At 43.8% G+C, this 15,000-nt stretch overlaps 1 protein-coding gene across 1 annotated transcript in view; it reads right to left on the bottom strand.

Annotated features, from left to right (window-relative positions):
- sema3aa (sema domain, immunoglobulin domain (Ig), short basic domain, secreted, (semaphorin) 3Aa) overlaps positions 1–15,000 on the bottom strand; it is a gene marked incomplete at its 3' end in the record, with an annotated part of 120,271 nt that overhangs the window by 24,982 nt on the left and 80,289 nt on the right. Inside the window, exons 3-6 of the mRNA XM_079494542.1 lie at positions 12,927–12,989; positions 5,219–5,338; positions 3,376–3,466; positions 2,730–2,849 (exon numbers count right to left, since the gene is read on the bottom strand). Coding sequence (XP_079350668.1) covers positions 2,730–2,849; positions 3,376–3,466; positions 5,219–5,338; positions 12,927–12,989 — 394 coding nt within the window. The remainder of the gene's footprint in view (positions 1–2,729; positions 2,850–3,375; positions 3,467–5,218; positions 5,339–12,926; positions 12,990–15,000) is intronic.

Raw genomic sequence — 15,000 nt, 5'->3', positions numbered from 1 at the left:
TAATACATATTTAATTTAGCCACTTGTTCGAATGCCCCGCCAAAAATAGCCCAAAAAGAGAAAGCAGCAAATGAAAAAAAAAGAAATAATAATAACACTCATCTTTTACTTTCTCTAATAAAACATGAACCTTGGTTGAAAAAACACCAAAGTTGTCTTTTAAGCTAAAGACACGCCCAAGTTGGTCTCGCATAGCCAGGCGAGCTATCTGTATATATCCGCCTATAAGACGGTAGATCTCTGAAAGTCTGGCGAGGGAGTTGTCGGCAGTGTTTCTCGGCGGCATCAGTCCGACACCCTACCCCAAACCCTACCCCTAACCACGAGCGGCATTGGAGTGCACCTTCCCTGGCAGATGCCGCCCCTCTCCCCGGCTGTTACCGGCAGTTGCGGCGTCGGGAGTGGCGGCCGCCGGACGGACCGACACTGCTGTCATAATACACCCACCTTCCCGGCAGCCGCCCTCAATGCACTCACTCCTTCTGAGTCTGGCTCTGTGAGCCTAGACCCGAGCAGATAATATACACTCTACAATCTGCTACTGGGAGTGTGCCGTTCAATGCACACATTCATACATCCAAACAGTGTCCTGGTGCCAGAGGCCCTGTGGTCGTACAACTCCTGATGTTTAATTCCCAACAAAAGGCGTCTTTATTCGACAGGAGGGTTTAATCCTACCGCTACCTCCATCCCGCCATGTGTGTTAAAAGATGGGAGCAGCGTACAAATAAACCGGGAATGAATCGAGTCTAGCGAAAGCCACAGCGATCCCGGTGGGTCTCACCCCCCCCCCCCCCCCCCCCCAAATCCTTTTGAAGTACACACTCAGTTTAGAATCAATAGCCATTAAGGATTCATTCCAGAGTTTCTCTCCTGTTACATTGGGAGTGTATACCATGTAACCCCCGCTGATAAAGGCTCAATTGAATATCCCCATCCTGGTAATCCAAGCAATTACCCTCGCTCCTTTGTGGAGGAGAGGATTTAGCCAGGGTGAACGGTTTGTTGGAGCCGAGCGAATGAATGGAATGATGGGGATTAAGGTGAGGACAATAACGTCTCAATACGCTTTCTTTTCCCCCTTTTAGAATGACTCTTTATAGATATGTCATGGCAAATCACCACGCCTGTGTGGGCTGTGCGTGCGTGCGTGCGTGCGTGCGTGCGTGCGTGCGTGCGTGCGTGCGTGCGTGCGTGCGTTTGAGGGCAAGTATAGTAGAATTTGAGTAATCCAGATCGTGAAGAGAAATGATTGTTTATATGGTATATGGTATATATATATATATATATATATATATATATATATATATATATATATATTTCAAATTCAATTACGATTAGAAAAATATTCAGGTGGGGGTTAGAGTAAGGATTCAATACACATTTTGAGGTTTGGGGTTGGGGTTAGGAGTTATGCTCGATTTATACGCAGTCGCACACTGAACATGCGTGCGTGCGTGCGTGCTTGTGCGCGTGCTTGCATGTGTGCATGTGTGTCGGTGTGTGTGTTTAAGGGGGAGGAGGTCAGTATTGGGGGTTGGTGGTGGATTGTGAGGAATTTGACTCTGCCACAGGAAAACAGCTGAGAGGGGATTAGTGCTGTGGGAAAGAGGGATAGACAGAGATGGCAGGCCTTTGGGGGAAAGAGCTCTGACTGACCCTGTGTGGGTCAGCGGTGCCTGGCGACAGACGGGCACAGCCCCACCGAACAGAACACTCGATATAATAACAACCCCTTTCTGAATGAGCAACAATCAAACCCAATCCTCGCTGAATGGAGCTCTGATATCAGTGTCTGCTCCTGAATGGAGATGATTGGTAGTGGAATGAGCTCTGTGACAGGTCTTATAGGACTTGATGTTTCACGGTCACTTGAGGCTCTGTTTGGTTCACTCAGACAATTGGCCAATCACAAAGGGTTTGGCCTTCATTGATTAAATATGTTTTTTTTTTAACCACTTCCCCAAGGCAAGAAAACTGCCATTATTTTGAGATGTGGCTTTTATTCCTATTTGTCAAAGAATTCATGTCAGACTCTTTTTTTGAAAACTAAGAAAAGTGTTTGACTGTACTCTGCTGTTTTTACATTATGTCTAATAAATGTGTGCGTGCGTGCATGCGTGCATGCGTGTTTCTTGAGACAACTTAGTTGGCATTATAATAAAATAAATTTGAAATGAATTGAAATGGCCAACTCTGGACACTGCTACAGACATCTCTCGTTTAGGTGAAAGCACCCCCTCCTCCTCCCAACTCCCCCAAAAGATGGAATTTCCACGTTATGATGAGAACTCCATGACAAACTCCGCCGTCTCAATTTCCGAAGCACAGACATTCTACATACTGTAGATTTGCAACTATACAATTTTCCCCCAAAACTGGAGAAGCATTCCATTTCCATACATTCTCCATTAGTTACTAATTGTCTACATCAGTGGTGGAAAGTACATTTACTTAAGTACTGCACTTACATTTTTAAGTATTTGAAAATATCAGATCTACAAGCTCACATTGCGTCACATCTATTTTCAAAAGATGTGTATACATCTGAAAACTGAAAGGGCCATTCTGCATAATGACGACTTAATAGTACTTTACTTACTTTACTTGTAAAAGAGTATTTCTATATTGCAGTATTCTTACTTTTACTTAAGTAAAACATTTGAGCACTTTGTCCACCACTGTCCATTTCCATACTTTCTCGTTTAGTTACTGATTGTCTACATTACCGTTCAGCCACCGTGAATCATGCTGCTCTGTCCTGATTGGATGCTGGTCTCCCAGGGTACGGAAGATGGCAAAGTCTCTTCCCATGAAGTCTGCGGATGTGCCAGAGTACAACTCTCCATCTGCCAATGAGAATGCACCGTTGTAATGAATGGCCAACCACATTTATAAAATAATTAAAATAATACATCTTCAGCCATTGTCAAAAATAGTGAAAAAGAGCCTACTGAGCCGGTAGATCTGCGACTTTTGTGATTGAAGTATGAAATAGAACTTAAAGGAGAAATCCACACCAGAACACATGTACCCTGAATCAGCCTATAATCCTGTCCCAACATACAAAAAGGAAAAAAGAGAGGTTTGGAGCTACTAAAATACCTGCATTAGAATGAAGACAACTAGCTTTCTACCATTCTAGCTGCATTTAACTGTGGGAACCACTGCGATGGGTGAGGGAAATGGAGAACAGGGGCATCTATGAAACAATCCAAGGCCAACATGTATGTTGGGAGTCTGGGACAGGATTCTATTCTATTCAGGGTGTGTTTTTGGTGTGGATTTCTTCTTTAAGTCACTGAGATCTGCACAAAACAGTACACTTCCTTGAGCCAATCAAGAGATCAAATGAAAACAAAAGAAACGGCTTACCAATCAGGAGGGAGGCGGACAGCATCTTGGGGTCGTAGGGGCTTTTCCCACGTCCGTTCTCGAAATTCGACTCCAGTCTAAAGATGTTGTCCTGATATGAGAAGAGTCAAAGTTCAAAACGAGGCCATCAGTGGTTCTCAAAAATGGGGTCCCTGGGGGGGGGGGGGGGGTGTGTGGCATTATGCATAACAAACTGGGGGGTGTTGAAATGCTACAGTATATTTGAGAACCACTGGTCTAGAGTCTAGGTGTCTTCATCGACTTTCAGGTCAAGGACCCTTAGCTTAACCGGAGTTGAAGCAGGGATCCCCACTAAATATTGCATACATTGTGTTGCAGATTATAACTTTTCATAAATTTCACAGATAGCTTCATAGACTTGTTTGACAGCACTGCCATTGTGTAGCTTCATGTTGTGTAAATGTGTAAATCCTTAATACCAAATTGATCTTTGCCAACAATAGCCAATCTTATAGGCTAACACCGTGTGTGCTTGTAGACCTGCTATTCCCCCCCCCCCCCCCCCCTTAATAGCACACTACCTCTCATTACACACACAACACAAATTCATAATAGAATAACTTCATTCTTTGACAAACGACTTAATTCGGAACAGCGGGGAGTAGGCCTAACCCGGGGCACACTGCAGTGCAGGTACAAGTCCTTGAATAGATTCATGAAGGGGGGGGGGAAACCCAGCATTACCAAGATACGTAGACCTCTATCTGACATTATGTTACTCTGAATCAATGATTGGCAGCACTATTAAAAACCCCAGGGAACACATGCAGGGCGAATCTACACAGGCAACCAGCAGGAGACACTCACACTGTCTTCAGCCTATTGTCATGACACATCAAAGCATGCTGCTACATTGATTAACCTGAAGGCCTTTATCAAGATGACTGACTCAACTTGCATTTCAAAAGAAGGGGGGGGGGGGGGGGGGGGGGGGGGGTGGTAGGTCATTTGCACGAGCTTAATTAATGATGGACTGTGAGTCAAGTGTTTTTCACTTTGTACAAAAGGAAGAAAACACACTCCACCAGGACAATGGTGCTTTTGCTTGACAGACTAGACTAGGTAGGTAGGTGTTGAATAACTTAAATCGGACTATACCTAACCGTCCGCCACGGTGTGTGTGTGTGTGTGTGTGCGTGCGTGTCCATGCCACATGCACACACACCATGCACAGTGCAGTCGATAAGAACGTTGCAAAAGCAGTGTGGAAACTGTGCGAAGGCTCAGCACAGTAAAACCAAGAGGTTCATTGAAAGGGTAATAAAATAAAAAGGGTAATCATTGTAAGTGATATAGTTTGGTTTAAAAAGAAAAGCTATTAGTTAAAGCTCTATTTTCCAAAATAAACTATTGAGTGTTTTTGAGTAAGTAATTGCAACCTCAGGAGTATAAGGTCTTGGAATCGGCAGAAGGTTCCGGGTTCAGTCATCAATGATTGTTGCTAATCATTTATCAGCTTCAACTTCACAGAGTTCCACTTCTGTGTGCTCATTGATTTGCTTGTTTCATCACTTGCAAATTCACTTCAATTCATATATCATATTCAGGATACAATCTTGTATCCTGTATGAGAGTTTTCTCTCCTGATTGGAAATGGTTTCTTGACTGAAAATCTATTTTCAGTTTACTAAGAGACGGGGGGACCCGTGTTACTGAACAAACACAATGATTACTATCAGATTATAGAGCTACTGAACCCAACAAAAACATATCACTTACTGTACGGAGTGTACACCCTTTAACTTAGTGTAAAAAAGTTGAAAAGGTGTGGGAACCCCTGCTATATTAGTGCGTAGAGTAGCGTGCGTGCGTGTGCGCGTACCTCTGCCCTCTTGCCCATCTCCAGGTAGGCACAGATGGGGTGGAAGGCTCCGGTGCCGCAGATATACAGGTGTGTCTGGTTGAACGGCTGAAGGACCCGGATGAAGTTAGAACACTCTCTCTGGGGGGAAAAAAAAACACGAGACAAGGAATGAAAATAAGAATAAGAATGTAATAAGCGCCTTTGTACTATACCCACTAAAACGGCTTTAGGTAATAACCAAAATAGTCTACACACAAACTGGTCCTTTCTGAAGAGAAAAAGGACATTGCATATAATGAAAATCCATCTGAAACCTTCCTTCTAAAAAACACCAAACATAACATCTTAAACCCAACATGCTTAGTTGACCGCGGGGTCCCTCAGGGCTCTACTGTAGGTCCTTCCGTCCCTCGATCTGCACCAAATCTCTCAGGCGAAAATAGCCAATCTACAACCTCACAGCGTCAAGGTTCAAGGTTGTGCTTTATTGTTACGTCTTGTGTACAGGTACATATTAAAGAGTAAAACTATTTTTTGTTTGGCTTCCTTCAGACAATGCAGCAGCACATATATAATATAACATCACACAGCAAACACAGCAAACAAAAGGATATATAATATAGAGTGCAAAAATAGAGCAAACAAAGAGTTAAATATATACATATACATAGTACATGTGCATGACCCTGTAGTAGCAAAATTAGGTGAACTTTGTGTGGACAACTTCACAGTAGGCTATAATATGTTCCATAAATATACAACACAAATAGTTTAGAAGGGTGCAATTCGAGCTGTAATAGTGCGAGAGGGGGCTAGCGTTTTCCTTATCTGTTCGTTTATGTTTATGTTTGTGAGCTTGTAGATCTGATATTTCCACAGCATGGCGACCCCCCCCCCCCCCCCCCGCTGCAGAACAGGGACTCTAGGGTTCATACAGTTTTCTATCCTTGAATAAAATGACACACTTCTAACAGAGAAGGAGGAAGTGTATTTAAGAGGTAGGGGCTTTCCAGTTGGTTTGGAAATGGAGTAGCGTTCCAAGGAAATCCCACCTGTAATGTAATGCCCATCAGGCGAGTCCACCTCACATCTCCAACGATCCATATGTTTGCGTTTAGCGAGGCTGTTTGGGTTGGATCCCCCCAGCACATGTGTTTGGCCCCAGTGCTGTGAGATCGTTTATTAGAGCGCTAATTGACAAGATTGGTTAATCTTGCCTGACGTATTATTGCCAGAAGTGATGGCTTGATTTGAGCACATATGTTTAAGAGATCAGGCCGTGCACACGGAATACGCAGAGAACTAATTGTAAGCACACATGCACAGAGGGTCGGGATGAGAAAACACACAGGCGAGCGCACGTACGCACGCATGTGCACGCACACACGCATGTACACACACACACACGCATGTACACACACACACACACACACACACACACACACACACACACACAAAACAAAACAACCATTTATCATAAAACAAACAAAAAACTAAAACAGAATGGTCCAAACTACAATGTCTATTCGTCAATTTCTACTATTATATTTCTATTATTACTATACTATTATATATTATAACTATTAGGTTAGGTTTAAAAATAGTTTATTGTCAAAGCACATGCACACACTTGCACATGCATGCGCACGCATATGCTCTCTCTCTCACACACCACACAGAGTTGAGTTCACACGCATGCACACGTATTCTTTTTTATTTCTGCCTTTATTATAGTTTCAAGTGAAGAGGGAAAGAGGGAAGGGGAGAGAGACACGCAGCAAAGGTCGTCATGAACGGGGCCAAAGCCTATATGTGGCATGCGCCTGGACCACTAGGCCAGCGGGCTCCCCATGCACACTTCTGTCCATTTTCTCTCTGCTCGTCTATCTTACAGGTGCGTATCTCTTCAGCCTTGTCTCTACAGGTGCGTATCTCTTCAGCCGTGTCTCTCTTACAGGTGCGTATCTCTTCAGCCGTGTCTCTCTTACAGGTGCGTATCTCTTCAGCCTTGTCTCTCTTACAGGTGCGTATCTCTTCAGCCTTGTCTATCTTACAGGTGCGTATCTCTTCAGCCAATCGTTGCAAAAACAAAGAGAGACCATCTGGATCCATGCAGTGATGGAAGAAGTACTCTTTTTTGTTTTTGTTTTACTTAAGTTTACTTAAGTATACTGTACAAGCTCGATAGTCAGAATTTACTTGAATATACTTACAGTAAAGTACCGAAAGTAAAAGTAGGCTACTCATTATGCAGAAGGTACCATTTCACACGTTAATTTTTTTTTTTTTTAAACTTTGAAAATAACAGATCTACAAGCTCACAACGTAGTAACTAAAGTATTAAAATAATTATAGTGGAGTAAAAGTAGCATACAATATTTGGCTCCGAGATGTAGTGGAGTAGAAGTAAAACTATTGGAAATCCACGCCAGTAAAGGACCTCAAAGTACTTTAAAATGTACGTAGTTACTTTACAGTACACCACTGGTAATTCGTGTCTGCACGGCGTTCAGACAGAGCCCTAAATCTCCCAGACATTCCACAACGATGGCCCGCCAACGTCCCTCCGTGTGTGATATGAATGGGATCATAAAGTGCAGGGTCAGGTGACAAGTGTTTTCCATCCTGACCTCTGCTATACACACACATATATATATATTCTGGATCATACCTTTTTCCTGCAATTTGAAATTCACAGACACGACTTATAAACTATAACGGCTTTTCCCTCTCCCTCTGCTGTTGAACTTGAGTTTGACCTTGTGATCACATCCTTACCCCTTATCCCTAAACGTATTAGCCATTGTTTTGGAAAAAAAACATTAAAAAAATAGTTCAAATAGCCGGTCTACAAGCTCACAACGTGTCGATGTAGATCGGTTAGTTGAACTGTTTAAAAAGTTTTTTTCAAAATAGTAATAAATGACAAAGGGGCAAGATAGGGCTCCTGGTCTATTAGGGCTGCAACTATCGATTATTTGCCAATTTATCAATGAATTGACACAACATTTATTTTTATTTTTATAATCAACTAAATCAATTAGTCTACGACCACTAGTTTTCTTTTTTACTTCATTGTACAATGTGTTGCACAAACATTGTGAAAACAGAGTTCTACACGTTCACAGCGCATAGAAAGGCGACGTGTTGTGAGCTTGTCGTTTATTTTGTGCAACTGTCGCACACCAAGTCTTGTCGCTGTAAGCTGTGATATCCTAACAGTAAAAGCGTGCTAGTGTTCTTTTTTTCCTACCTAACTGAGCCTCACTCAAGCATTAAAACACTTCAACGGGTCATGTTATCATTAACCCGCTGTCCCAAGTCCACACAGACCAGAACCAACCAGCGGTTTGACGTGAACGTCAGCTCCAGTGACCTCAACGCCCCCCCCACCCCCCTGCGTGCACGCCGCGGCTCCGCGCGCCCGCCTGACGCTAATGACTTCACCCTCTGTGCTCCCCTACCGTTGAAGGAGTAAAAAAAGAAACTCCCACTACATCATTCTCACACTAGTATTACTGCGCGCAACGTATACCCACTGCTACCATTAATTTCCCCCTGATGTCAGCCCTGTTTAGGTTTTCTCATGCGGCTGGGTCCTTCATGCTAGACTCGTTAGCCCTTCGTGCGTGCGTGCGGTAGGTAGGTATATATGGGTCGAGCCTATAACGTTGACAGGACTTAAGCCATACGAGTCACTCAAACACGCTTTATGCCCCCAGGTGAAAAATGGTTTCCCTGATCACAAACCATGTCATTATGCCGAGAACCGCTCGCACCGCAGAGGATAAAGGAGTCATTATTGGGTAAAATTAATGACACTCTTTCGGATCGGGTCTAAACCCATGACTTTCCGTTTGTGGGGAGGGCGGTGGGTGTGCAGATCTGTGCTCGGTGGGCTTAAACATATTTAGATGAGATGAGTGATTTCAGGTCATATTGAGGTTTGAAATTGAATATGGAAAAATGTGCGGCGGGCAAGGCAGGATTCTTTCTCTTAATAATTAACAACGTACAGAGAAAATTGCCGATCTACAAGCTCAACAATACAGCACAATGCATTGTGAACTTTTCTGGGACAAAAGGAGCGGACCACCTATTCTGTTTTTTTGGACACACCGATTTATTTGTGTATCCCAATTTCCCAAAGGTCAAATTAGCCTTCGTGATTGTACCTCAAGAACAGATATACAATTCACATCACTTATGCCGATATCTCGTTTGGCTGACCAGTTGAGACACTTTTAAAACCATTTCATCAGCAAAAGGAAATTCCTGTGTATAGTTACTGCACTTTGTAGGGCTGTATAGGCCCCTGTGGTATACTATGGTCAACAAAGCATACCGTTAAAGTAGCTAATTTTAGTGATAGCTAGACTAAAAATAAGGGTATATTTTGTGAAAGGAAACAATCCAACCCTCCCACTGAGAATTCAAATCCTCACGAATGCTATCTCATTTAGTCATTTGCGGTTCTTGAATCCGAGTCATGGTGTTACACACACGGCCATCACGCCCAAGGAGAGTGATACTGCCTTGAGGCATTTTTGGAACGAAACGGCGGCTGTTGCATTCGTTCCGCGGCTGGAGAAATCCATCGCTTTGGGAACTCTCGAATGTTTCAGTTATAACGTCCTAATCAAGGACTGGCTTCCTGCTGCCGTCCAAGCTCTGGGCTCACTCTCGCTCGCCTCATTTTCAAGGGTAAACATTTTCGCAGCTCACGCAAATACCTCATTGTGCTTCTCCGCCGCGCCTGCGGCTGCCAAAACACGTCGCCTTTTCACAAAAGCTGAGGGAGTGGATGAGTGGTTCAGTGTGCAGGCAGCGCCACAGTTCTGTGCATCTGTGTGCGTGTGATAGGACGTGCGTGCGTGCATGCTTGGGGACCTGTGTGTGTGTGTGTGTGTGTGTGTGTGTGTGTGCCTGTGTGTGTGTTTGAGCGTGCGCGCATGCATGTGTGTCCTCGTATTACTGATACTGTACAGGGCCAAATATCCCGAGCCCAATTTAAGAAAAGATATTGCGATAGACAATGTTCCTGGTCGTCACAGGCGATATTGACGTTTCTATGGTAAAAAAAAACAACTACATAAATAAAGTTAGGCTTTCAATTAGGACAAAACAGTTGCATGTGTGCGTGTCTGTGTGCCATGCGGAAAGTGCAGCAAAGCCTGCCAGTGTTGTCGGACCCCCCGTGGACCCCTCGGTGCTTCAGTGAGCCGACAACGTAATCGTGTACATCCCTGAGACCTCCTCCCCTCCACACACTGCAGACTCAGCCAGCCATGTAATTATAGGATCAGATAGGACACAGGGAGGGCTAACGCAAACATCATTGTATAGAGATAACACGCACACACGCACACGCACGCACACGCACACACACACACACACACACACACACACACACACACACACACACAATATGCCAGTAGTGTGCATCCACGCACGCACACACGCACGCACGCACGCACGCACGCACGCACGCACGCACGCACGCACGCACGCACGTACGCACATGCACAGACAACAGAATAAGCGCTGAGGTGGTGTGTTCCTTCTGTCCTTGTGCCAGTGGCACATTGCGTGTTCTGCTAGTGTGTTCTGACCAAACAACCGGTGGACTGCCCGGGGGTCCGGACAGCGGACGTCGTCTCCCCAGGGGGGAGAATGTTCTGCCAGAACACGGTGCACAAAAACAGCCCGCTCCCATGATCACCTGCAACTTCTTATACCACTGCACACTGTGCACACTTTACTTTGCCTATACTTTGTTGACTGGTGTCCCACAGAGGTCTACTAGGCCAGCTATATAAAAACGGCTACATGAAAACAACACTTACTAGATCGACTACTTTCTCTGAATGTTCACCCCCGTTAATAAGCGCTAAGTCCACAAGAACCCTATAGGCGGCTGTTGCCACGACAATGGACAGCAGCGCGACGCCACAGCACAGCATCATTGAACCATAAAGGTGGACGACTGGAGACGAGAACCAGATAGAGTTAACGCGAGCACAGGAAACAGTTCTCATATCTTCAGCTCAAGGTTAGATCACCTTGTGCATTCCTATAGATAGCCAACGGAGCCACGTTGGTCAGAAGCATACAGGACATAATCTAGACTCATAATCTAGAAAAAAGAGCAGTTCTACAAGCTGGCAACAAGATAGCAATGCCGCCCAATACCAATTGTAGATCAGCTATTTTTGTAATTTGCCATACAACAAAGTACAGTATAGGGTTTAAGTGGTTAAAAAGGATCTATTATGACCATTTTGAGCTGAAGTCTCATACCAGAAAGTGGCGCTCTGCAGAGCGCAGATCTCCACCAGGCAGTTTACACAGTACACACCCTGCGAAATGTTCTTTCCCACTCCATAGTATTTATAGCGCTGCATGTACCCTTTGCTATTTTATTAATACTATATTTTCAAGCTGTCAAACCTATATAGTCCTATCTACGCTGATCAGAGCAATGGTCACCGTCTAAGACCACTGGTGGTCCCCCCAGCTAAACGATGGAGAGTTGGTAACCAAATGGACCTTTATAGACCTTTAACTCTTGAGAGTGTAAATTGAAACCAAATGGACCTCAAGAGTTAAATTAGTGTTAAACATCTGGGAATTACTTAATTTACAAGAGTCTACACAATTAGAAAATGTAGAATAATTGTTATTTTGATCAACGTTTCTCTCCTAGTTTCAGCATGGAATTGTGGACAAAAAAAACAACTTTAGTTTTTGGGTCTGAGAGATTAAACCGGTGGTCCATGGCTCAGATGCAGAATAAATGGTGGGCCCTCCCCTGGTATCCAAATGGTTGAAAACCACTGGTCTAAGAGCACCCACCAAGTTTGGTAGGCATGATAAAGCTATGGTGAATATTAACCCATTTTGACCTGAAAAAGCTATGTTTCTATGTCAGTCGTTCTTCGATTTTTTTAAAATAGCAGACCTACAAGATCGTAGCGCGCCACTCGGTGGCGCGCTATGAGCGTGTAGATCTGCTATTTTTCAATAGCTAAAGCATAACATAATGCTAACACCAAAAGGGGTTCCCGCCCAAAATGGGTTAAAGCTACATGCGTAAGAATATCACAACATTGTCTGCCCGGTGGTAAGGTAATTGAGATCTATCATCCCACCAGTCCAGGATTGATTTAAGCATGCAATAGAAAAAGAATAAAAGCTCATTTGCATCAATAGGCTAAGGCTATACTGTCTCAAAAGCAAGGAATACATTTATTAATCAGAGCACGTGGAAGTATCCTGTCAAAATCAGCAGGGGAGATGTAGAAACAGCTGTTTGTGTCTGGTCTCTCGCCCTCTTCCTTTCACTCTCTCCCTCTCTTTATTACACTCTCTCCTTCTTTTTCTTCCTCTCTCACTTTCCAATTCTCTCTTTCTCTGCTGTTGAATTAACACTGCGTAAAATTGATATTAGTTGGTTTTGTGGTGTTTCTACATAGCTTATTTTCATAATGTATCCAAAACCCAATGCAAAAACTCAGCTGGAAATCTGGGAGCCCACAGCATCACTAGATCACAAGTCCAAGGCAAACCCAGCATTCTTCAGTACGGTACATCACATCTACTCAGGGCCAAGTCATCGGGAGAAATATGCAGGAGCTTTTGACATAGTAATATTTAAATGAATTGTGATGTGTTCTTGGATGAGTTGTCAGAACACTGGGGTGGGGTGGGGGCGGTTGGAACTTACCCCAAGGTCTTTCCCTGCCCACTTGCATTCATCACGCTTGGAGGGCGTGGCTGGCCATGCAATCTGCGGGAGAAAGAGAGACAGATTGAGTTTTCTTTTACCTAACTATATTATATTTGGTGGCGAAGGTGCAATGTTACACATCTCTGTTTATACATTTGTATATTGTAGTAGGTCTGATATCTTTAATTGTACATATACATGTCTTAGTTTTGATGTGAACGTATATGTTTCCAAGGGACCCATTGAGAAGAACAGACAGACAGACAGACGTAATAGGAGCTACAGTACAATAGCAGCGATGTGCAGCCACGGCCCACGGAGACCCTCAGGCCACAGCCGGGGGACGCGTGATCACAGTCCATGCAAAGCGAGTCACAACAAACCGCAGCAGAGGAGAGAGTGTGTCATGTTGTTCGATGGAAGAGAAGCAGAGTCCGTGACTCAGCGGTGTGGAGGATTCATAATTCCATGGGAGGGACTAGGTTCTGTCACAACCATCAACCGGTTCATTTCAAACTCAATGTATATTTATGAGTTCACCGACATAAGCAGTGTCATATTGCACACTTTCAGAGTTTGCCGGTACTTGTCTTTTCCTTTTGGTATAATTATGGTCAAGGGCTGTCTCCTGTTTTTCCTTTTTCCCTTTTCCTCCAATTATGCTAATTCCCCAATTTTCCCCCCCACATTCATGTAATCTTCGTCACTGCCAAGCCCTACAGTTGGGGAGCGTGTAGACAAGCACATGTCTCCTCTGATATGTATGATTTCACCGGCCACTTATTTTCACCTGACAGCGAGTTGTAAATGTTAAACAAAATGGTAAATGGTGCATTAATATAGTGCTTTTATCCAAAGCACTTTACATAGATGCATTACATTCACCCATTCATACACTGATGGCAGAGGAAACCATGCAAAAGGGGTTAGAGTCTTGCTCAACTAACTCTGGGGGAGCCCGGGATCGAACTGGCAATAATATAAGCAATATGTCAAATGTTAATGTAATGACTTCTTTTTTTTGTATTCTTTGGTATTCTCAAAAAACGTTAGTCTCTGTGACACATCTAGGGGCCACAATCTGCATTCAAAGATGTTCCTAGAAGCTTTGTCATTGGTCGAAAAAAAAACAGGTCGAAATGACTGACCAATCAGGAAGTAGACAGGCAAATCGACCAACGACAAAGCTTCTAGGAAAATCTTTGAATGCAGTTGGAAGCGTTTTACCCATTGCTGGCTGTCTTGAATACCAAAAAAAAAAAGGTCATTAAAATATGACATAATATTATTGCTTATAGCAGCTTTAATTGCCATTACTTTAGTTTCCTTGGTATCGTCGAGCTGGGGGCCGATTCTACTGTCAGTAGTAGTTCCTTTTCCTTCTCTGTTGTGTCCGTCATCTGCATAGTCGAGGTCAGTGAGTGATGGGTCGTACTCGCTTCCTCGACTTAATTGGGACCCGTGTGAACCCCAGCGTCTCCTTCCAGCTGCCACTGATTGTCAGTCTCACACACATAAAAAACCCCCACCTAGAAAGGCAAGGGCCCAAACGTAGGCCTATACTGCTCTCTCTAGCGCCCCTCCAAAACACCAAAGTACCGTCCCCAAACAAATGCTGTAGGGCCTACAGCAGGGGTTCTCAACCCGTGGGTCGCGACCCCTCGGGGGGTCGCCAAATTATTTTAGGGGGTCCCCAAATTATTTAAAAAAAAAAAGAAAAAAAAAAGATTTTTTTCTTTTTTTTTCACGGTTTTTCAAAAATAGCAGACCTACAAGCTCGTAGCGCGCCACTCGGTGGCGCGCTATGAGCTTGTACATCTGCTATTTTTCAATAGCTAAATTATAACATAATGCTTAAAACAATGTCCTCTGTGCTACAGTATACTGTAGGCCCTACAGTATACTGTAGGCCCTACAGTATACTGTAGCACAGAGGACATTTTGGAAAGCAACAGTTGTCACAAATTGTATAAATACATTACAATGCATTTACAGTGCATTATTTTGGCACTCGTGACTAAAAGAGTGTACAGAGAAGTTGTACAAAAATAATAATGCAGGGATTTTACGG

The sequence above is a fragment of the Electrona antarctica genome (genome assembly GCF_951216825.1).
Source record: "Electrona antarctica genome assembly, chromosome: 23".
Lineage (NCBI taxonomy): Eukaryota > Metazoa > Chordata > Actinopteri > Myctophiformes > Myctophidae > Electrona > Electrona antarctica.
Note: the sequence above shows the minus strand (reverse complement) of the source record. Positions and strands in the feature narration are given on the sequence as shown.